This window comes from Chaetodon trifascialis, chromosome 10, assembly GCF_039877785.1.
Source record: "Chaetodon trifascialis isolate fChaTrf1 chromosome 10, fChaTrf1.hap1, whole genome shotgun sequence".
NCBI lineage: Eukaryota > Metazoa > Chordata > Actinopteri > Chaetodontiformes > Chaetodontidae > Chaetodon > Chaetodon trifascialis.
This window is the reverse complement of record NC_092065.1, coordinates 11,985,898-12,008,788: the sequence shown is the minus strand read 5'-3', so window position 1 is coordinate 12,008,788 and position 22,891 is coordinate 11,985,898. Positions and strand designations below refer to the sequence as shown.

Below are 22,891 nucleotides of genomic sequence, written 5' to 3'. Positions count from 1 at the left end.
ATAGACCAAAACAGTCACGTAAAAAGACCTCACTGAAGTGAAAGTACAGAAGTGTTATTATATTTGGCATTATTAAGTTTCATCAATGAGTTCTCAGCATTTTACTGTTACAGCTGGTTAAAATTGGGTAGTTTAGTCTACTGGTTTCCAATCTCAGGATTGAGCCTCCTAAGGGCTAAATGTGAGGTGTTGTGTTACCTTATTCTTTTGTGGATCCCCATCCCAAACTAAAACAGCTATGACACCAATAACATCCATGACAGGTTACTATAGCAGTGGATCTATTTCTGACCTGTTTGTTGCTGTTAGGAATCATGTTCCAGGTTGAGGACCAGTTTTCATCATGTCATCTGTACAGGACTAGATACTACCAGCTGACTACCAGAACTCACTTGTCATGTCATATACCTATGCCAAGAACTGGTCTTGACTAGTTTGTCACAGAGGAAATGTGGTATTATTCCATATGACAGTTTGCATGAATAACATAAGACTTAGCCTCCACAGTTTGCCAGGATAGTCATTTATACGTTATACACATTCACGTAAAAAGAACAATGAAGAGCTAAACGTGAAGCTCCATTCTTACATTTCTTTTTTTCAAAGCTATTTTTCAGCAGCACTTGACCAAACGACCGGGCAGTGCTGCAGGTGTGACAGAACAAATGACCTAACAACATAAATCATAGCTAAATATGGAACATATGCAAAACATTTCCTTGAAATAGCAATGCCCTTTCTCTTCATGGAGACAATACGATCAATATGGTCAGAACAAGACAGTAAGTCATCTACTTTAACACCCAGTTAGTGACAACTGATATGACATCTATAGACCAGCTGAGCACAGTGGTGTTAGCAGGAACATTTCTACCTCCAAATATAATGCATTTAGTTCTGGCAATGTGTAATTTAATTGTAGATTCTCAGCTTGAGTCATCCACATACATGTATTACAACTACACTGGCATTTTAAAAAGTATATGGTAAATCATTGACTGAGACTGATAATAAAAGTGGCCCCAAGCAACTCCCTTGTGGGACACTGTATGATATTTCTACTGCAAGAAAGCCACCGGAAAACACTGTGTATGAATAACATGAAAGAAAAGATGAAACAAAACATGGGTCTGGAAGACAAATTCATGTTTTGGGATTTTTCTCCCTCTGCTTTGAAAAGAAAACACCTGAGAAGTTCAAAGAGGAAGTCGCTCTTTTATGGAAGTGTTAACAACTTAGTGAGATTTAAAACGTGACAAAGGGCGCAGATTACTTTTTTTGTTAAGGGTCATAAGCTAAAAGGGTTAAACATTGCACTGTATTTAAGAAGAATATTTTTTTTATGTAAAATCTTAATCTGAAACATAACTAGCAAATAAATGCAGCTCATACAGTATAAGGTGGCTAAAATGGAAAAACTGTAAAGTACAAGTACCTCAATATTGCCATTAAGTACAGTACTTAAGTAAATGTACATTGTTAGTTTCCATTACTGAGAAGGGCTGTGAAGAAGGTTTTTTAATCACTGCTTGGATGCATCAAAGGTAATCAGCTGATGGCATCAGTGTAGAGAAAAAACCTGCTCAGCACTGTGTTGAGTGTATATTCAGCCTTAGTACAGGGTGGGGAGGCCGCAGGATTGAGAGAAGAAAAGGAACCAAGGACTCTTTTCTCTGCAGAAATGCGGCCTGTCATCTTACGAGTGTTGAGCAAAGTTTCCTTATTAAGACCGAGGGTTTGGATGGACGAGTGTTACATTTCACTCTCGACAGCTTAAATCCCAGGAGACACTGCAGATCAGTTCCAGTCGGCAGCACAGTCTGAGACAGACGGTTCCCCCTGTTCCACACCTCACTCTCCACGCTGTTTCAGGAACGAACAAAATCCAGAAAAATCCCCTGTAAATCACTAAGAGAGGCCTGACTTTGGAAGAGCAAGTGTGTGGCGGAGTCAGGCGATATAGTTTAAGAGATATTCCTAATGTTACTGGTGGAGGTGTCCAAAATTAGCACCCGAGGTTTAAGTCTCAGCTGAGACCCAATATAGCCCTGCTGTCACTGCTGACTGAGAAATACTGTGCCTTCCTTACATGATAACTAAAGGAGCTGCTGTGCTGTGCTATGAGAGAAATAGACAGCGAATACTGTCACCCAGCAGAGGATGGACACTCTGGAGGTGACTACAACTAGCTCACATATTTCACAGACAGTGAAAGCACCACCCATCTGTTATCTCATGGAAATGGATGTCAGTCTCTATCTCCATCATTTGGAGCAGTAATCTCTTAGATTTTATCTCAGTGAAATCACAGCACATGGACAGTAACCAGTTGTGAGTTATGAAGGCACAGAAGTCATCTCCACAGACTCTGTTTACTAGTCTTATTAAATCAGAGGCTGTACAGTGGATACGTTATGGAGCCAGCATGTTGGGAGATCCCTGCTGATGACCTAAAATAGTCATGTGCTCCAGACCTAAAGGCTCTCTTAGATCCATCAGCTGCTGTCTCACAGGTTTATGTTAGGGAGTGCAGCTTCTCAGAGCAGGCAGAGGGGCGCTATGTGAGTATGAGTAAACAGCAGGTATCCTTTAAACAGATTGACTAAGTCACTGCTTTATTCCACTGTGTTTCTTTTCTCAAGCCTTTTCAGAGCATTTAATCACCAACACAATGCAAATGTGTTTACACAAAGTCCACACGCTGCATGCACACTTTACTCTGGCAGCATCCCTTCAACATGAAGAGCCTCATTGAAGAAAACTTGGATAACCACAGACACAATAGCTGGTTTGCTCATGTTCATATACAGAGAAGGTAACATAAACAATAAGAAAAAGGAAGCTGGGTGGAAATGTCTGGGAGGTTTCCGTAATTAATCCTCTGCAGTTTGTTAAATTCCTTCTACTTTCTCTCTGCCACACCATCTTTGGGTCTGGGTTATGTGAAACTTCCTGACAGAATGGACTGAAGCCAAATGTGAACTGCAGCCATTCAAGCCATGAACAATGCCGGTTTCCACTGTTTTATCAGCTTGGGCAGGCTGGACATTTTCTGGCTTGACACGGCTGCTGAAAGGCTGTTGAACCCCTTCTTTTGCCTTCATCACTAGCTGAGAAAGAAAGACGATGTCCGAGTGAGATGTTGTCTATATGAAAATGAAAGTCTCAGTAGCATGCTTTGGACAGATAGCCCTGCCCAAAACCCAAAAGCCTTTCCTGATGTGCATTTTTTCCAAACCTCACTTCCTCTTCCATCACTTTTCACTAGAAATGGAGAAAACTGGCTGAGGGCAGTTTCCCTCTCAGCCCTGTAAAAGACCATGGTGCCCTCTCAACCTGTTTTATAGCCTTAGCATTACCAGAACTGGGTTCCAAACAAAAAATACATCGGCCAAGTCAGTTCACACACAGGTTTCTATTAATTATTATTCATTTATGCCCATTTTTCTTTCACATAAAGAACTCACCACAGTTTAGTGCCGTAATATAACATTAAAGGCAAATTAAGAAAGTGATAAACACTGAAATTTCATGGAGTATTATTAACATGCTATAAGTGGCTACATAGCTCCCCACTGGGACAACTCTCAGTTTCAGTGACGCTGTTCTTAGCACAAGCCATGACTCCATTCCTGCACAGTATCACTTGTGAGCATACAGTAACTGGCCTGTTATCCACACTGAAAATCATATGAACATATGCATATAAGAAGCCAATACGAGCCAATTTGTTGTTGCTCTGCCATGGCTAATTTAATGCACTGTACATTAGTGCTGAAACCATGAAAGTGGAGGGTTGACCCAGCGTCTTTTGGTTTAGGCACGGGTTAGCGTGGCTTCATTCTTGAGAACTTGAGCATGGAACAAAGCCTGAACTAAATGACTGCCAGGCTGTGGGGATTAGGCATGGAACGAGACGTTTACGATGCCAGAGATGTGCACTGTTGATGCTAAGGATTACTGCATGTGTCATGAGACGTTTGGGGGGGTGGGGGTGTAATTTTGATTGAGGAAGTTAATGACACGCGCCACAGTGTTACACATTAAATCTAGTGCCAACAAGGTGCATCCAGAGTCCATACTGTCTTCCATATGCAGGAAAACAGACATGAAACTTCATGTCTACTTAATGCAAACCAATAGAAAAACAAAGAGAGCTTGAGAAATAGATATAGGTTGAAGAGGGGTTATTGAGTGCATGAAAACCTCAGCCTAAAATCTCTCTGGTTTTCATATCATCCATCATGCTGACCATGGTGCTGGATATTTTGCAGAAAAAAGCCGTAAATGCAGGACCTTTGTGGAAACTTGATTACGGCCGTAACAGAGGTTTACTGATTACTCTGAAATTCATTCATCTACTGAGGTTTTGATAACTCCATGCAAACGCCAAAGTTTACCAGACAAACATCCTCCTGGTCCTCACAGGACTGAAGGGGGAGAGAGGGTGAGTCGTAGATGGGCACTCCCAGTTAAACACATGGCTTCAGTTTCCCCTCTCCACTGTGTGGCCTGGCCTTGCATGAGACCAAAACACTCAAACAACCAAATATGGTGTTCATTAGGACGACTCAGTGTATTGTGCTGGCCACCTCGAACCAACGCACTCTGCCCCCATATGCCTTCTGAGAGGATCAGATTGAGTGTGAAATCAGCTTCAGAGTCACCTGAGTAAAAAAAGGTCAAGCTCAAGTTCAACTCTGTCTTATCGCCAGGAGCAGACCAACAAAACGTCAACATGAGGCCGCTTCTTAACAGCCCTGCAAAAGGTTTCAGCTGTGAAACGCAGAGAGCACAATTAATGTGAACCAAAACATCTAAATGGGAATCACTGCATACTTCAAGGTCTGGTCTGTGAACCAGGAGAGAAAAAAAGCACATCCACTATGTCCATATTTGGTCTGGCTAACTTTGCCAATCCTTCCACTAGAACATATTTCTCCAAACATCCGCGGACCCCTCTGACTGAAGAGCTATGAAGGAGAATACTGACATCTGCTGGAAAGAATGCAGGGTGACCTCCAGCTATCGACCGCATGCATTGATGCGAACAGAGACAAAATAATCTGAATGGTGCTGGTTGTTTGAAACTCTTTTATTTTTGGTGAATACAAAAAATACTTTTGTGACCAGATAAATATTATACATACAGCATGAAATCATAAAACTAACGCGGTCTGTTAAAGAAAGCACAACACCTATTCATAACAGAGCTAGTAACGTTTTCTATTTCTGTTAATAATCACAAATCAGTTAGACAATATATTTCAGGGTAATTCTTACATTTACTGATAAAATCATATTTTTTTTAATAGTGGTTAGACAATGAAACAAGGGAGTTATTTAGTCCAACTTTTGAGAGGGACTTGGCATAATGATTTCAACAGTTTCTCAACTTCAAACACAAATTGCCACATGCTCATGGAATGCAGTCTAGTGTTAGTCTTCTGATATGGTCTCTAAATCCTACGGTATCCACAGATGCCCTTTTATATCAGCATTATACCATTGGAGGCAAGTGGGCCACCAGCCAAGGCATTGTAATGTATGGCAAAGGACAAGGCGACACTTTATTAAGACCCCGATGGGGATTAGACTGGCATATTGTTCTGATCCAGAGAGGACAAGGCTCAGGCTCCCACCCAGCCTGATCTTCCGCTGCTTGCATGGCAGACTCAAGTAAGGCACTAGTACACAATGCAGTCCTGACACTGGCACGGACAGACTGAGGAAACTGCTTTGAATTTCCAATACGTTAATATACTGAAGGAAAAGAAAACGATTGAATTGGTTTCCTCAATCAGACCTTGAATCTATTTCCTTCTGGTTTGTTAGGAGAACATCCTACATTTAATACAACGGAAGCTTTAAATCGCCTTCTTCAGTGCGTATGTGTATGAGCTACTTCAGTGCATAATGTATGCTCGCTTCATTTAGGGGTCCAATATCATTGCACACGATCAATCATTTGACAGCGCAGACTATTACTCTATTTTTGCTAGATTATTCAGTGTGATGTATTGCTATAGACTGTCAGTCTAAAGTGAAAATGCCTTTACCATGACAGGGCAGTGACTGGTGGAGAATAGCTGTATCTATGTGTGTGTGTGTGTGTGTGTGTGTGCGCGCGCGCGCGTGCAGTACAGTGGGTACCTGAACAGAATCTGGCCAGTGTTAATGGGGAGAGGAACTGAAAACATGAAGACAAGAGAAAACAAACATGACAAATAATGTAAACATATATTTCTTACACAGCTCTGTGTATGAGAGGGGGGAACTGCCGGGGCAAGTGACAAGCAGCATGACATATTTGGTCACATATAGTCCAGATTCTCGGAATAACGCAGATTACACCTGTCTGCTCTTTAAGAACTAAAAAAAAAACTAAAAAAGTAAAAACTAAATATCTCAGCTAGTGTTGGCCAGTGGTCTGTTATTTTGTTTTTTGACATTTAGTCCAATCAGAACCTCTCATTGTTTGGCGTCAAGCAGAACAACATAGTTTAACCATAGTTTAATCCTTGATTTGAAAAGGTTTGCTAGTTTAACAGCAAACCCAAAGTTCACATTTTCATTAGTAAAATACAAGTGCCTTCCACTCTACACTACTCTATTGGTTAGTAGCTTCATTGATATGTATAGACATTATGGTGCATGCAAGCCAGTGGTGAAATGAGCACCCCCCCACCCCTCCCCATGGACCCTTTGATTTGTTCTGCCCGTTGCAGACACATCATCAGTTCATTTCTAACTGCTCTAAACCTTCAACGATTATAGAACATTCAATGATTATATTTCTGCATTTGTTACATCTTATCGATTCATGATTGTAACAGTCAGAGATGCTCGTGATGCAGTAACACTCAAAAAGCAACGATACGTTTATCATACAACTTTATCATACCGTCTCCACTTGCTTATAGTGACAACTTTCTCCACGCTGAACTCTGAATGTCTATGCCGTTCACTGACAAACACATACACACACCACACACACATACACGCACACACGCACAAATACACTACAGAGCACAGGCACTTGTTTTTCTCACCAAACAGGCCTGTTTCAAGTGCGGTATATTCCTCGGTTATATGAGAGTAAAGCAGCCAATCGTACATCGGCAACAGCTCCCCATGACTAGAGGGTCTCATCGGCGTGGCGCACGTCCACGTCCGCTCAGCCAGTCAGCCCTCGTCCTCCCTCAGCTCGCTGGGCAGGAACTTGTACTGCTGCTGTCGGATCTGAGCCAGCTTCTTCCGCGCTTCCTCCAGCTCTCGCTCCTTCCTCAGCATCTCCTCCTGAGCCGCAATGATCTGAGGAGAACGGGAACAGATGACAAGAAACGTGCCTTCCACTCATTGTAATCCCATTCCTGTGGATAGCTTGATGTGGGAAACCAACAGCTGCACGCATTGGGGAAAATACAGGAAACAGCATCTTGCAGTGAAAATGTATGGCTTAAAATGATGCAAATATCTATATATTTACATATGTGGAGAAGATTGGTGATGATGCATGTGGAGAGCATGCATGTGGTTTCTTTCAGATTGAAACATTTTCTGAACTGTTTTCAGCTAAAGATGTATAATAGTAGTAAGGACAGCTAGCATTAGGCTACAACGTCTTGAAAATAATGATGATAGTATTATTATTTGCGTCAATCACAGTCTAATGCGGTTAATGTCGTCCAAGGCTTCCCTCAGCGCGACAATGATCAGACATCAGTGAGAAAATAAGCCTCACTGGTCAGATGGACGAACTGACAGGCTGATGCCCAGCTGCGGTGCGCCGCTGACTGAGACAGGAACTCAAGTCAATCAAGATGAAAAGTAAAGCTTCCCGTAGCACCCTGGAGTTTTGAAAAAGAGACACTCACTCTTCAATTACTGTCAATTTTTTTTTTCCTTTTGCAAAGATGAAAAGGAAGCAAGTTCTCAAGTCTTCAAGAGCTGTGATGCTTTGCAGCTGTGGGTGTCTGGTAAACCTGGTAAACAGCTTTGAAATGAAGCTGATGGGCTGTTTATCCACAGCAGCTCATCAAAATTTCAGAAAAACAACACTTGGCATTTTGGCATACGAGCGAGAGGTGCAAACATTTGGTGAAAAGGGCGAACCACACAATGGGAATGTTTCTATTCTGGGTCTCGCATAAACACGTTTCAGGATTGTGTCTCACCTGAGCTATGCCTCCAACGAATTTGGTCTTTACCACCACACTGTCATCCTCAGTCTTGTCAAATGCTGCTTTCTGAGCTGCCTTCACCAGGTTGTCTGAGGCTCGCTTCACCGCATTGCCAGCAGCCTTCAAACAGATCATCCTTCAGTTAGCATGCACGCAACATACATGTACACCGCTTCCACAGATTTCTAAAAAAGTGCCTAAGTATGAATTCATGGACGTCTGGCTGGACTATAATCTTAACCTCACTGATGCCTCCCTATTATGCTGATGTTATTTATGGAAAAGCTGCCAACTTCTCTGAAAATCAGTAAAATACTAGAATAATGCTACTGCAATAATAACAATACTATGGCAATAACAATAATTGTAGCTGTAGAATAATGCAGTATATATAGAGAGTAGAAATAATAGACATATATTTATTTAATACATATAGACTCTCTGCCATCACTATCACTATTCAAAGGCCTTATTTCTTCTTTTAATTGATTGTAAACATTTTTAACTATACTGTCATTTATCTTTAATCTTTATACTTTATTGCATTTATTTCCTCTATTTTATTATTTACTCCGTAGCATGTTATTATCGTGTATTTTGACTCTCAAAAGCTATTGTTCCTCTCTCACGGTAAAGTGAAGGTTGACAAATAAAGGTTGAGTCTCAGTGTTACCTGCAGTCTCCTCATGGCTTCAGAATCCTGGTCAGCCTTCACCTTGCAGGCCACCAGCAGCTGAGCCGTGGAGGCCGCGACCTGTTTGGCTGAAGAGATGAGCTTCTCCTCGCTGGCGTGGCCCTGCACTGAGGCGTTCGCTGCCTCACACAGGTTACTGGTAGCTGCCGCTACCATTCGCGCCTACAGCGAGCGACAAAGTCACACAACAGCTATACAGTAATTAGAAAATATGTTGAAGTTTCAGCAACTTACAGCTGATATGAGGCCCTGAGACCACTGGCCGTCATCCACTGCATTGGCTAGATTGGATCCCACCTGAGGTAGACATTGGGTAAAAAAACATCATGTATATGTTGTTGTACATTGGTGGTCATGTGTAGTATCTTGTTGAGAGTCTGCGTAAGGTGTGTTGACTGACCTTTCCTTGTGCCACCAGTTCTCTCTGAGCGGCTGATGCAGATTTAACAAGTGCGCTCGTCGCTGCAGCGATGGACTTTGCTGCTTCTAAGATCTGCTCCTCAAAATCCAGCGTCTCATCTGCCTGCTGTAAGTAAAACAACATTAAATTAGACCTATCAGCCTCCTGAAAAAAAGATCATCGTGAGCATGTGGCCAGGTCAACCAGGGCCGTAACCTGGCTGTTATACTTAGGTCATAATTATGTGTTTAACTATTTAACTATTAACTGTTCAACTGTATTTCCTTTGCATTACACTCCCCAACATGACGGTCTAAATGCTGTTTAAAAGCCTTTTCTACACTGCCATGAACAAACTTCTGGTGAAAGTGTTACCATCATTTATTTATCATTTATTAATTGGCTTAAATTAAGTAGAATCTACATGTAGAAAATATTAAAAACACTGGAATCAGCCTATAAAACATCCAGTTTCAATATTCATTTTTAATTGTAGTGTAACACCTCCTCCACCTCCCTAAAAGGTGTGTGAGTGCATGACCTCAGTGTCCTCAGTTGTAGCCACAGGCTTGAGCATAACGTTCAATTTCTCTTTTACAAAAATCAAAAAGAAAAAGGACCATTTTTCCAGTGCCAGCAGTGTGGCAGCAGGATACAACGTCCCATTTCCCAAACCTGTACTAAATACCGTTATGAAGATCACAGTGCCTCAGTTCAGAGACGGTAAACAAGCGGCCATCTCTGCCTCAGCAGTCGACAGCATGTGATTGACCTCCATAAACACATAAGGCACACGTGGCTGGAGACAGGGCGGGACACTGTAGGAATATGTTTGATATATAGTTGGACTGAATAACAACCTAATATATCAAACATATCAGACAGAGCCCTGCAGAGAAGGCTTCCAGGTCTACAACGGCTCAGAGAGGGTGGGGTGGGGTAGGTGGGCAAGGCAAGGAGGCATGCTGGGAGCAGGCGAGCCCCCCCTCCTTACAGGGTGGGGGTGGGCTGAAGGAGCGGAGAAGAGAGGGAGTAAAGAGGAGGAAGAAGAAGAAGAATCCAAGCTGTTTTAGACAATTCAGTGAACCCTTTCTGAATGTGCTGGAATATGATGCAGACTTTGGGGGCGGCTTAATGCCTCCAAGAATTGAATGTGATAGTTTGTTAGCGCCATGTCAGCGAAAAACTAACTCTAATATCTCACTAGAATAAAATATGGCCCTGAAATTGAATACTTTGTGCACTGCAATACTTAGATGAGCTTTAAGGCAAGAAACAAATGCACAATAATTCTGTGTGTAAATTCCTTTATGTTAGCTAGTTTCTGAATATAGCAAAGCTTGGTCGTAAATAACAATGTGAATGTCCTCACATGAGTTAAAAACAGTTCAGTGGTGTTCCCCCTTTAAATGCTACTTGGTAAGGCATGCATCCTATTAGATCACTAGAGGGAGACACTGACTCCTAAAAGAGGAGCAGCCTTTCACTCACTAATCCCCTTTCATAAAGGTCCTCATAAAAGCAGTCTGTAGCTGTGGAATTACAGTATGAGACAGAGTATTATATGGTCTTTATTAAAACAGGGGTAGCCTAAGTATGCTTTCCTTTTTATCACACAGGCAGAGCCTTGAACTGACAGTCACGTTGTGTCCAGGAAGAGGTATAGAAAAGGGGGAAAGCACTACAGGCACAAAAGGAAGAGCACTAGTATCCAGCTATCCAGTCTCCAGAGACAGATAAACAACACAGTCATGCAGTAGCACACCACAAACACAACCTTGCATTGCACAGAACAACATGAGAGTAATTTCACTTTCCAAAAGCACCGTCACCATCTCCTGTGTTATGCCTATTTTTATTGCGTATGATGCGGCGCAGCGGTTTTGTTTCATAGGCAATACCGCAGCATGGGGGGATGGGGGATGAATAACAGGCTGAAAAAGCCTCCCTCAGTTTAGTTTAGAAATGACTGCAATAAAACAAAGGAAACAAGTTCAATAAGACGGAGGCCCCCCTCCTTCGGAAAGGGTCACAACAGTTCATCACACATTTGAACTCATTCCAACATAAGCTTGAGGGCCCAGCGGTGTAATTGCGTCTCCTGGCAACACAACTCAAAATAACGTCCAAAAGTACCTCTGTAGAAAGTTTTCCGAGCATCATATGTTAGCTCACCGGACCAGCTGTCTGAGTCGACATGGTATGCGTAAACATTTTTTCCTCCCTTAATGACATCGAGATAGCGGCGCTGAAAAAAAGATGACTGACTTCAAAGTCAGGGTCACCTTTTCCTACCTTTGGCCCACATCGTCTCCCTGCTGATTAATGCCAAAAAGCTGTGCGTGGGTTTGTGTGGGTGGGAAAGGTTGAGAGGGGCACTTATACCTTGGGCTTGGCTCTGGGTTTCAGCTGCTCTAGTTTCTTGGCTGCAGCTTCAATGGACGCTGCTGCTCCGAGGAGCTCGGTCTCGGCGATGACAGTGGGGTCCTCGGGGTCCACGCACTCCGATCCTGAGTGGAAACATCACACACCCCGACACTGGTTATACAGCATTCTCCAGCACAGACTCGCAAAAGAAACATCAGTGGAATAAATCCGGTGATAACATTTTATTTTACGTAACAAAAACACTATGCTTCGGCCATTTTTCATGCACTCATTCACACAATCCAGGCATCACCAAGATGCTAAATCTCAACTTACTTCAGCTGCAGCAAAGATCAGAAGCGCTACACACTCCAGAGAACTGTTTGCAGTGTGACAACAATGCCTCAAAGTTAAATAAACTAAGTTAGAAGAAATGCACATCTGATGGATCATTGTCTTTTTATAGGTTTTTAAGTGCCCATAAAACGGAGCTGTTTGGGAACAGCTTGGTAAAGCAGATGGAGTGATGTTTCCATAGATTATGTTGAGCTCAGGGGAAATCTGCTCTGCACCCCCACCCCGTCTGACTCCCCTACCCCCTTCTGACTCTATGAAAGGTGATCTGGAGGAACAATACACAACATATCCCACTTACCTCCATCTGAGGCAGCGAGGAAAGAGAGGGAGAGAGAGCACATGGGACATTAGAGAGGTGAAGTGGATAGCCCCGCTGGGTCTCGGGCTATACGCTGAAATCTAATTCTCATCCAAACACAATCTATTACACCTGTCAGATGCAGCACTGCAGCTTCTAGCAGAAACACTCGGGTACATTTATGTCATAACCAACCAACAGAGCTTAATTTGGAACAATTTGCACGGCAATCACTCTACGGTGCGATTTCAATATTCTCAAGTGATTTTCATGACCTGTGTTTATTATGGAAGCAGACAGGTTTGGTGGCTCGACTCAATAATGCAATATTTTTATTCATTCAAGAGGATTAGGAGTCCTTTGACTAATCTCTAACATCTCTGCAATCCTATCATGGTTTTTACATTTCATCAAACTGAGTTGGCTCCTGACGGGAGTCCCTGTGCTTCAAAATGACTTTATTCTGCAGGTTCAGCTTCCCACTACAGCGGCTATAATGTCTCACTGTCATTTTAGGATTAAAATGTGTTGCCAACAATTTTTGGACAGCACACAGGCGCAGAATAAAATTACGTTATAGTGCTTCATAAGGTACCATAAACGCTTGGAATACTAAATACACACGACTTTCATGCGTGTGTTAAATGGTCCATATAATCCTGACATCAGCCAGAACGCGGTCATCGGTAACCAAAGGTTGTCAAGCCGAACTTCTGCCTGCGTGTGTTGTGTAAGAGTGTGTGAGGGTGTGTATCAGCAGTGTGTGTGGCCTCACCCTTCATGGCCTCAGCTGTCTGGACCAGCTCTGTTACACACGCTGCCACATGCTTTGAGTGCACGGCCAGCTGCTGCTTCTGCTCGTACATGGGCTTCTGCAGCACCTGAGAATACAAGAGCCCAGCATGTGCACATGCACACACACATACGTGAAAAAGGAACAAGTGAATGTAATGTAAAAGATGAATGCAAATGATGCTCAAGCAGTTTTAAAAGAACATGGTAGCTTTGCTATTGAACAGCATCGTGAACTAGGAAGCAGCACCCTCTCCCAAACGTAACCTGTCATACAAACATGCAGACCGAAGTGCTTCACACAGACAAAAATATACAATAAAACAATGAAATGGTAAAAATTATTAAATAAACATCTGTAAAACAAAACAACACCAGGAATAAAAATAAGCTAAGGATGTAACATTACTCCAAATAAACAGCCAGATTAAAAAGAGCCTGCCATTCTAATACCAAGAGGCAGTGAGCTCCACAGTTTAGGGGCATAAAAACGGAAGGCAACCTCTCCACCACTTTTATGGGACACATAAGGGACATTTAAAAGAAAAGTGGTGGAAGACCTGTGATCCAGCCGGACCATAAAATGAAATAAAACCTCTAATGTAGGGAGGAGCAAGGTCACTTAAAGCTTTATAAATAAGTAAGAGAACTTTAAAATCAATTTGAAAAGATACGGGTAGCCAGTGCAGCCGTGCTGTAGTGTGATCCATTTTCCTTGTTTTAGTTAAGACTCTCACTGCAGCCTTCGGAGCTTGCGGTGGTTTTCTTATAGACTTTTTAGGTAATTGAGTAAAAAAGGGAATTAACGGCTAGTAGTAACAACAGGAGCGAGTATTTCAGCATGTGTCTGAGATAAAAAAGGTCGGACTTCGGCGACAAACAGCCAAAGATTTGCACGGCTACCAGGGATAACTGACAAAAAGACATTCACATGGCTACTCTGCAGCTCTTTGCCCCCACTTAGACCACAATTTAGGTGAAAAATAACAATGCAACACTAATAATTGATTAGGAGAAATTAATAATGATTGACTTGATGAAGAAGTGTAGTGAAGAATCTACACTTTTTCCTGTAAGTCAGTGACTCTTAATGCACTTTTCACATTTGGTGCTGTTGTTGCTTGAGCAGCTGGTTGACCGGCGAAGTGGCGACACTTTTTAAATTAAGACCAGGAATTATAACATAAGGTACTTTTAGTGGCCTAACGTCCTGCCAGAATCAACATGATGTACCCGTAAATAATTATACACGTGAGATGATTAATTAAGTTACTTAATACATGAATTAGCAATTGTTACATGTCAGCACACTTGTCTTCAGATAACACAGGGGTAGTGTTATTATGAGCTAAGGAATTTAATGAAAATAAATTCTGCTGATTAATATGCAGATTTATGCAGCAAGGTGTTCAGAAATTCAATCTGATGTTCTGCAGAGGTGCAGATGTAAAAAGACAAGTTTCAGGACGCATGTGGTTACAGACGGATCCAGCACACTGCTGGAATAAAAAGCTAATTCCAAGTCCTCAGCTGTGTCACTCACTGGTGAAGGCAGGTAATCATTCATGAGACCTTCTATCAAGGGTAAGGCTGTCTATATCCTATATTTTTCTTATTGACAACAAAAAAAAGAGCTAACAATATGTGAGACTCCTGGACTGGTGCACTCAAACCCTAGTTGATTTGTTCAGACACGAGTGCAAATACTTTATAACAGGTGAACAAGACAGTTTATTTTTATAAACGGCTGAGGAATTTCCAAACAGCTGTCCACTGTAGGTTCAGCAAACATTACTCAAACAGGAGTAAATAATGCATTCGTTAGGGACTGTTTTCAGCCTTGGATTAATAAATATTTAGCGCACTTATGAGTATTTACAGCAGCAGGATGGTGGACATTACATGGGATTGGTCTGACTTAAATTACAGTTGAAACAGAGAAGCTCATTTCATTTATTTGTTTTTAATAGTTTCTGGACAACAATAGAGGTCTGTGGCACAGAAGCATAAACTACACCAGGCTTTGGCTCAGATAATACTTGTTAGAATGATCAATTCATTGTTGGTTTTGGTATTTCTGCTGACAATAAGTAACAAAACAGAATATCACCAGCCTTATTCTTTAAGTTAAGGTGATGCTACAGTAAACATACAGTAAGCATGACTGACAGGAAGCCAGGAACGTTTTTTCAAGCATCGGCGGATTTAATCCTGCATATATGACCTGTAAGCCTCACTTGGTAATAGTGAATATCAGGATCCACTTTTCCACACTGTTGCTACAGACATGCGCACACATGCGTGCGCACACACACACACACACACACACACACACACACACACACACACACACACACACACACACACACACACACACACACACACACACACACACACACACACACACTTATGCTTCATTCATGAGGCATGTGACTGTCTCATTCTAACCTGCAGCACTTGCTCCAGGAGGTTGATGTATCCGGTGGTGCACTCAGCGCTGTACTGCAGGGCCTTGCTCCTCAATTCCTCGCTCACTTCTGGGTGAAAAGCTGCTTGCTGGAAAAGGACACAAAAAATGTTCCCAGTGGCAGGTTGAGATTTAATATAGGTCCTGATATAAGAGTGGAAATATGCTCTGTGAAGTCTGGAATAGCTTTTACACGATTTTAAACGCGGATGTGAAGATTATCAAGCGCCAATCGAATTCATAGCTATTAAAACCTCTGATTCTTCTATTTATTTGTATTTTATTTGTAATGCCTTGATTTTTCTCTGTATTCCTTCTGTTTGTGTCTCGTTACAAGTGCTATACAGTCACTAAAGGACATCCTGACTGATGCTTCGCTGCACGACTTTGAAAAGTGACTGAGTCACTACCGGCGGGAGCAGCCATAAAGCAGACTAGACTCTGCTGTCCTATCCGCTCTCAGCAGGCTGGGCTCACATGTTCTCTGGCAGCCTGGTGATGTCTGTGTGAGGCCAGTTCTGGCAGGGCGGCGTGGATTAGCACCTTGCAGGTAGTCAGCATATCAGAGATGGCTTTGCGGCTCAGGTTGGCGGTTGCGATCACGTCCTCCTGCTGAGCAGAGTTGCCCGCAGCCACTGCCTTGGCCGTTGCTATGGTGATGCCCTTTGTCATGCGGATGAACTCCTCGGGTGTGGTGGACTTGTCTGGGACGTCCTTGGAATGGAACACCTGAAATGATGAAGACCCACAGACATGTATAGTTGGATAAAAGCGTGGCAGGGGCTCAGATGTGTTCATACAGATGGGAACATTCTCAGAGAAGAAACATAGAGGACCACATGGTCTCTGTATAGCAGCAAAAAATGTTGATATTGATAGCAATAAAATCGGTGGCTCTGGCTGCACCTCTTGGTAATGCCTCCTTTTGGGCTGGGGGGGGGGGGGTCCTCCGATAAGGATTAGCAGTAAATTACAAGAAAAAAACAAGCTCTTGAAATCTTCCTTTCTCACTCTGCCTGCACCTGCTATCCAAGCCGTGATAAGAGCTGTGAGAAACCTGCAGGGGCTGAGAGGGAAGGAGGAAGGAAAAGAGCTGGACAGATAATAAAGGAAAAAGAACAAAAAGCTCCCTGTTTTGTTCAGAATAATAGACATAGATATCCCTGACCCTGTTTGAGGCAGCTTTGCAGAGCAGCTGTGTCTCATCAGTTGACTCCTCAAAGGCCATAAAGAAGAGGTTCGAGCCCGTGAGACGCTCTTACTGTCAACTCCTGCTTGATGCACTCAATGGTGGCCTCCAGTGCCCTCGTCCCGCGAGTCGCTTCATCCTCCACCGCCTTCACTGTTTTTAGAAGAGACGTCACGTTGGTCACCATGACCTGTCAAAGAGAGAGGGTAATGATGAGGCTCGTAGTCAAACCAGCAGGTGGAGCTCTTTCTCCTCAGCTGCAAAATGTCAGAAAATTATTTTTGCCTCCTTCTTCACTGATTCCATTACTGTGAATAATGGCTACATGTGTTGAAGGTGCTTATCTAATGAACATTAAAGACATCAGCTGCTGACGTGAGAGAAGCCAGGGATTTATTTCAAATGAAAAGAGGATGATTTACGCCCGGCTTAGTCAGCGACACCGAGGATGAAGAAACAAAAAATATCTTTTTTTCAAGTTTTACTCATGATGACATATTCTGTTCAGTCTGTGCTGCATTCAGTGTACATTAGCAAGTTAGGAATTTGAGCGCCAGGAGTTTGAGAGGGTCCCATTTGGAGGTCACCATATGTTGGAGGAACAGAAACAATCTGTCAACATAACCAGCTCCATGGGTGGCCCCAATTCCATTTAGATGAGAAAACATAAGAGTCCCCATGCAACAGTTAGAGTTACATGCCGTGCTTGGGATGATAGTTGTGAGAAAAATAAATAAATAAAACAAGGAAGTTTGCAGAACACTAGCAAATCTTTGGTCGGGGGGTGTCTAGGGCTCTGTCACTGGCACAAATACAGTGTGCTTTGATCTTTCTGTTGATCTTTTGTTTCTCTGTCGCAGTGACCGCAGCTGCACCAAGGTTAGATGCAAAGGGTTGGATGGTAGTTTGATGATCAGGATCATCTGGAAGTTGTTCAACATTTTTTTCTGACACAGTCTTCATAAGAAAAAACTTTGCCTGAAACTCTTAAAATTAGACACTTAATATTTACTTGTATTAAACTGCAATTGCCGTATATTACACTTTCTGTGCACTTTCTATTATAGCTTTACTTCATGTTCTAACTTTGTGTCTCCTACCGCTGATCTGTTCTTACGTCACCTAAAGTATTTCTGTATGTTCTCAAAGAGGAATCCCTCATGTGTTGCTTTTTTCTGAGGTTTTGCCAATTTGTTTCACCTTTGAAGTTTTCAATGTGAGGTTTTTCTTTACCCAAACTGAGGGTCTAACAATAGACTGCAGAGCATGCAGAGAAAAACTTGTGTTTTTGAGCTACATAAATAAAACCGACTTGACATGACAAATAAAATTGTGAGGCTGAGTTTTACTCAGATCAGGTCTTCACAGTCAAGCTGATTCAAACTCTTGTTCTGCTGTAGTCTCAGCGGTCTCAAGACAGAAAGTCCTTTAGTTCTAGATCCCAGCAAAGCACACCAACCCTCTCTCTCACACACACAAAGTACATCTTAGTGGTGGGTCTGGCCCCACATACAGATATGACAGAAAAAGAGAATACCTCACAAACCCTGATAAGAAGTGTCACATTGTTCTTTTGAAAAATAGCCTTATTTTTTGCTACCAGATGCGTCAAACTAAACATAGCAACAATACCAAGAGAGTGTTTGCAGAATACATGACTGCATGCTTTCCTCTCAGCGAGGAAGCATAAGCTGAATAATAAATTGGAGATTCGCGTTGCTGAAATCAATACACAGCTAAACCAGATATGATGGTCCTTTGTTTCTTTACCTTGGCGGCACTCTTCAGCTGATACATGGACGGGTCGTCGGCTGCCTTGCCGGCGGCACATTTGGTGGCACCGATGAGTTCGGCAAGAGCTTTGGCCACGTCCCGCACCGCGTTTATCAAAACCACCTAAAGGAGATAGAGCTGGTATCAATACGGCACAATGGTCAGAGTATAGGTTTATCAGTAGCACCCTGGGGAGAGGATTTAACACTGCAGCCCTTATCACTCCCACCTAGTCATGATACTTCAGACTTAGCAGAGGGCAGAGATAGAGGCAAACACACAGGGGAAAAAGAGAGGAGATACAATGTATATCAGATGAAACTTCAATTACACATAGAATCTAACAGTGGGTGTACAGAAAGATAGAAGACATTCATTGTTGATGACTAATACTTCAGAACAGTATAATGATAATGGGTTATATAGCTGTTTAAAGCTCCGTGCAGCTGAATTAAAGAGGAATAAATGAGCTTTGTTAGAAAATAAAAGGCATCTGTGACTGCACATGGCTGAAACATCTGTGCTTGTATTAGATATTCTTTAGGGTAAAATGAGTTTTGGGTTTTCATTACCTGTGTCTCGGGGTCCTCAGAGCCCATACTGGTCGCCCCCAGTTTGACCACCTCAGTGAGCTGAGTGATGGTCTTGGCTGAGGACTGGGCAGCCTGGGCCAGTTTCTCCTGGCTGGACGCGGCTCCAGCCACGAGCAGCTTGGTGTCCTCCACCAGCGCCTTGGCTGTCTTCAAGATGCTCTCCCTGTGGGACGGGACACATTGTGTCACAATCTGCTCCACAGTCACACTCAAGTACCAGCAATATGAAAGGAAGCTGTTGCTGTTCCGACAGAATGTGTGTTTAGTAGGGACAAATTTCAATTGTGTTCATTATGTGAAATGCATCTGCATATTCGGCTTTATTGGCAAACTGCACTTCTCCTGAGTGAGTCATCAAAAGACAAAGGGGAGCTCTGGTCTTACAGTGTAAAAACCTAGCAACAGAATTCTACATTATATGACATTTGAGCTCATGAAAACCATGAATCTATTGCCCATTTTAACATCATGGAATGTCTTGGTCTGTCTGCTTTGTTTGTGGCAAGGTCATCGCACCTGTGGTCAGCAAAAGACTCTTCATTCTCGGGGTTCAGTGTTCCAGCTGAGGCGAACATGATGGTGGTGTCCAGGTCAGCAATGATGCCAGAAACCGCGCTGGCTGCCGTGATACAGGCCTGGGTGCCTTTGTTCCCTGCCTGCAGTGCTGACAGTACCAAGGACACCTGGAACATAAAGCATTAGATATGCAGAGAGATCCCCCAGACATGCTGTTTCCAGAGGTGTAAAACAGCTAAAAATAGCCCCAAGTTTCTGTATGCGTTGCACATGCTTAATGATTAAACAGTAGCTTTTCTTCCTCATAGGAAGTTTGGAGGAGCCTTTACAAACCAGGTGAGTGAGAATGCAAATGTTGAGTGGGAAAGATGTGGACCAGCCAGATTAAAAGAGGTCGCTGGGAGCAGAAAAATAGAGCAGGGTCTAAAATCAGTGTCTGCTGCACAATCACATTAAGTCAATGAGCCTGACTCTGCAAATCACACATCTCCCCTGAAGCCTGCTCTCTGCCCATCCCTCAAAAACAAATGGAAAGCCCTGAGAGGTACATTTCAACGAGGCACGGGCCTCACATATCAGCAGGCGTGAGACCCCAAATTATTCAAGTTTGATATGAACCCTGAATCAAATCAGAGCCTCAGAGTGGAGAGAAATTCTAATGTGCGAGCAGCGTGGCTAGCTGCTGCCAGGGTCACAGCAGGGAGACATTAGTATTATTATTAACTGCACAGTGTGAGCGTGGTCAGGAGAGCGTACTCTCATAACCTGCATGAATGGTACAATAATACAGCAAAACACCAGTTGTTACTGAAATAACATTCATTAGCCTATATTCTTCTGACTGTATACTATTTAATATAAATATACTAAACAATTATCTAAATAATCTGAACTGCTTCTTCTTAAATCTTGCTCTCTATATTTTTAAAATAGGTGTATATATACAGTGAGAGAGAGAGAGAGAGAGCGAGAGAGAGAGAGAGAGAGAGAGAGAGAGAGAGAGAGAGAGAGAGGGAGACAGAGGAAATTTACTGAGCAATGCATGAAATATATTTTCATAAAAATGCTAATGCCAAGTTGATGCTGCTTCGAAACTTCAAACAGCAGAGATGGCAAATTATGACAGCAAAAACAGACTTGCCTTAAAAAGTCAAGATAAATATGCAGTACATATAAATGAGAATTACAGCCTCATGGTTGCATGTATCGCTGTATTGACATGTATGACTCTGGTGAATAATTTCCAGTGAGAAACATGCTGTCTTCACTTAGAGACTGTTTTTACAGAGGACTGACGGAGAGATTCATCACATGGTTCAACAACAATCACCCAAAGCTCAATATCAGCAAAACCAATAAGCTTGTGGTGGACTACAATGCTTCAGATATGGATGTTGCTGCAGAGAAGCAACAAATTGTAAAACATGTATGATTCACACACATCTCAAGATTAGTGTCACCAATTCAGTATCTGACTAAATATGAAATATGGTCACAATCTCCACAATTCTGTTCCTGCAGAATATTATGATGTCACAGTGAAGCTAACCTTTGACCTTTTGGACATAAAATGTCATCATTTCATCATTTTCTCCTCTGAGACATTTATATGAAATATGAGTTATGGCCAAAAACATGATTTTTGAGGTCACAGTGACCTTTGACCACCAAATTCTAATCACCTCGCAAGCGAATGTTTGTGTCAACTTTGAAGGATATTCCCTCAAGGCCTTCCTGGGGTATCGAGCTCAGAGGATGGGACGACCTAATGCCTCTGGCCACAGCTATCGCCGGCGCGACGGCGTAAGAAGCATCCTTCTGCAACACGGCTTACCTTCTCTGTGACTGCGCGGGCACACTCGATGAGCTCCCTTTTGGAGAAGCTGTCAGTGGGGCTGAGCTGCAGGGCGCCAGCCTTCTGGACCAGGTAGATGCAGCCATGGCCCAGCTCTTGCACCCGTGTCTTTATCTGGAAGCCGACCTGAAAGCACAACCAGGCATTGCTTTCCACTGCATCCATCCTCTCATTTGTATCACTGTACTACACAATTACAATCATGTCCTAAACTGGCATGTCTCTCATCCAGTGGGTGGATAAAAAATGATTTCAAGCACCCTCAGAGAGGGGATGCTGGCACTGCACCTTTAATTTCCAGATTGAGATTCACGGGTGGGTGGTACTTCATTGTAAGCATCACTATAGGCTTTTAGACTTGTAGAGGCACAATGTCGCTATGGTAACCAGCAGGCTTTCTGGCAGCCTGCTATATACAATATATTGATAAGAGCTGTGTGCTTATTAGTGCAATGTTTCCACACATTGCTGGACTAAACAGAAAAGCCTTCAGAAAAGATGCGGCTATTGAGAGTGATGGATGCCGGAGGGGTTTATTTCTTTTGATCTCACACTGTCCAGAGCAGCCTTGAGGAAAGGGTGTCATATCAAAGCACTGCAAACATCTGCTCTGATCAGTGTGTGAGTGAATCCATCCGAAAGGTTTTTTTGGTGTTAAATGCAGACCTAAGCTGATATTTCAGCCAGACATTTCAGGGGCGTGTAAATCTTTCATGAGAGTATGTAATTTTCCCTACAAAGGACAGAAAGCATGGCTTCTCACCTCCTCTGGCTCTGCAGTGGCTGCAGCAAGGCGTCCCTGGTGGGCCAGCTGTCCATAGTCCACAGTCACCTGAGAGGCAAGGCCGCCGAGCTCTTCAGGGCAGGTTACCGACTTCGTCATCTGGCAGCAGAGAGCACGTACATCATCAGCAGAGGCAGATTAATGGTTCTGTGGCCCTACTGACAAACATTGTCGTTGTAGATTGGAAAATTATGGAAAATAAACATGAATATCCAACAGCATGACAGCACTCACCATCTCCTGTGCAGTGATAGCGATGGCCTTGGAGAACTTCACCATGGTGGTCTGATAGTCCACAAAGGAGCCCTCAGGTTCAGGAGGTGTTCCCTCATCCACCTGTGAAGATCAACCTTTCAGCTCCCATTTCATGAGACTTTTCATTTAGTTTGGTGTCACTTTTAGCAATTGTATTAGTTATTAATAATTATTCTGCCATTTTTTTTTTTTTTTACAGTCCTTGTTTAATAGCAGAGTTAAACCTTAAGTAAGATGCTGCTAACTTCCATATAATATTATTCTGCAATATGTGTTATTTTATGAATGCGTCATAGATAAAAATGTTATAATGTTAATATTTTATTTGCCAGGTTCTCAACAAATAACAAGAAGTTGTACTACCATTT

The 22,891-nt window shown here is 42.7% G+C and overlaps 1 protein-coding gene across 4 annotated transcripts in view; it reads right to left on the bottom strand.

Moving 5' to 3' along the window:
• Window positions 1-4,932: 4,932 nt before the first annotated feature.
• Window positions 4,933-22,891, bottom strand: part of tln2b (talin 2b) — an 81,996-nt gene continuing 64,037 nt past the window's right edge. For 2 of the 4 annotated variants that reach the window (XM_070971714.1, XM_070971716.1), the window contains exons 42-57: window positions 22,503-22,604; window positions 22,248-22,367; window positions 21,464-21,610; window positions 19,630-19,796; window positions 19,093-19,276; window positions 18,518-18,643; window positions 16,821-16,937; window positions 16,102-16,287; window positions 15,540-15,647; window positions 13,075-13,180; window positions 11,663-11,787; window positions 9,278-9,403; window positions 9,112-9,174; window positions 8,857-9,039; window positions 8,178-8,303; window positions 4,933-7,314 (exon numbers count right to left, since the gene is read on the bottom strand). In XM_070971714.1, coding sequence (XP_070827815.1) covers window positions 7,186-7,314; window positions 8,178-8,303; window positions 8,857-9,039; window positions 9,112-9,174; window positions 9,278-9,403; window positions 11,663-11,787; window positions 13,075-13,180; window positions 15,540-15,647; window positions 16,102-16,287; window positions 16,821-16,937; window positions 18,518-18,643; window positions 19,093-19,276; window positions 19,630-19,796; window positions 21,464-21,610; window positions 22,248-22,367; window positions 22,503-22,604 — 2,115 coding nt within the window. In that variant the 3' untranslated portion in view covers window positions 4,933-7,185. Of the gene's footprint in view, window positions 7,315-8,177; window positions 8,304-8,856; window positions 9,040-9,111; window positions 9,175-9,277; window positions 9,404-11,662; window positions 12,306-13,069; window positions 13,181-15,539; window positions 15,648-16,101; window positions 16,288-16,820; window positions 16,938-18,517; window positions 18,644-19,092; window positions 19,277-19,629; window positions 19,797-21,463; window positions 21,611-22,247; window positions 22,368-22,502; window positions 22,605-22,891 lie in introns of all 4 variants that reach the window. The other 2 variants (XR_011602526.1, XR_011602527.1) reach the window with 2 other exon arrangements.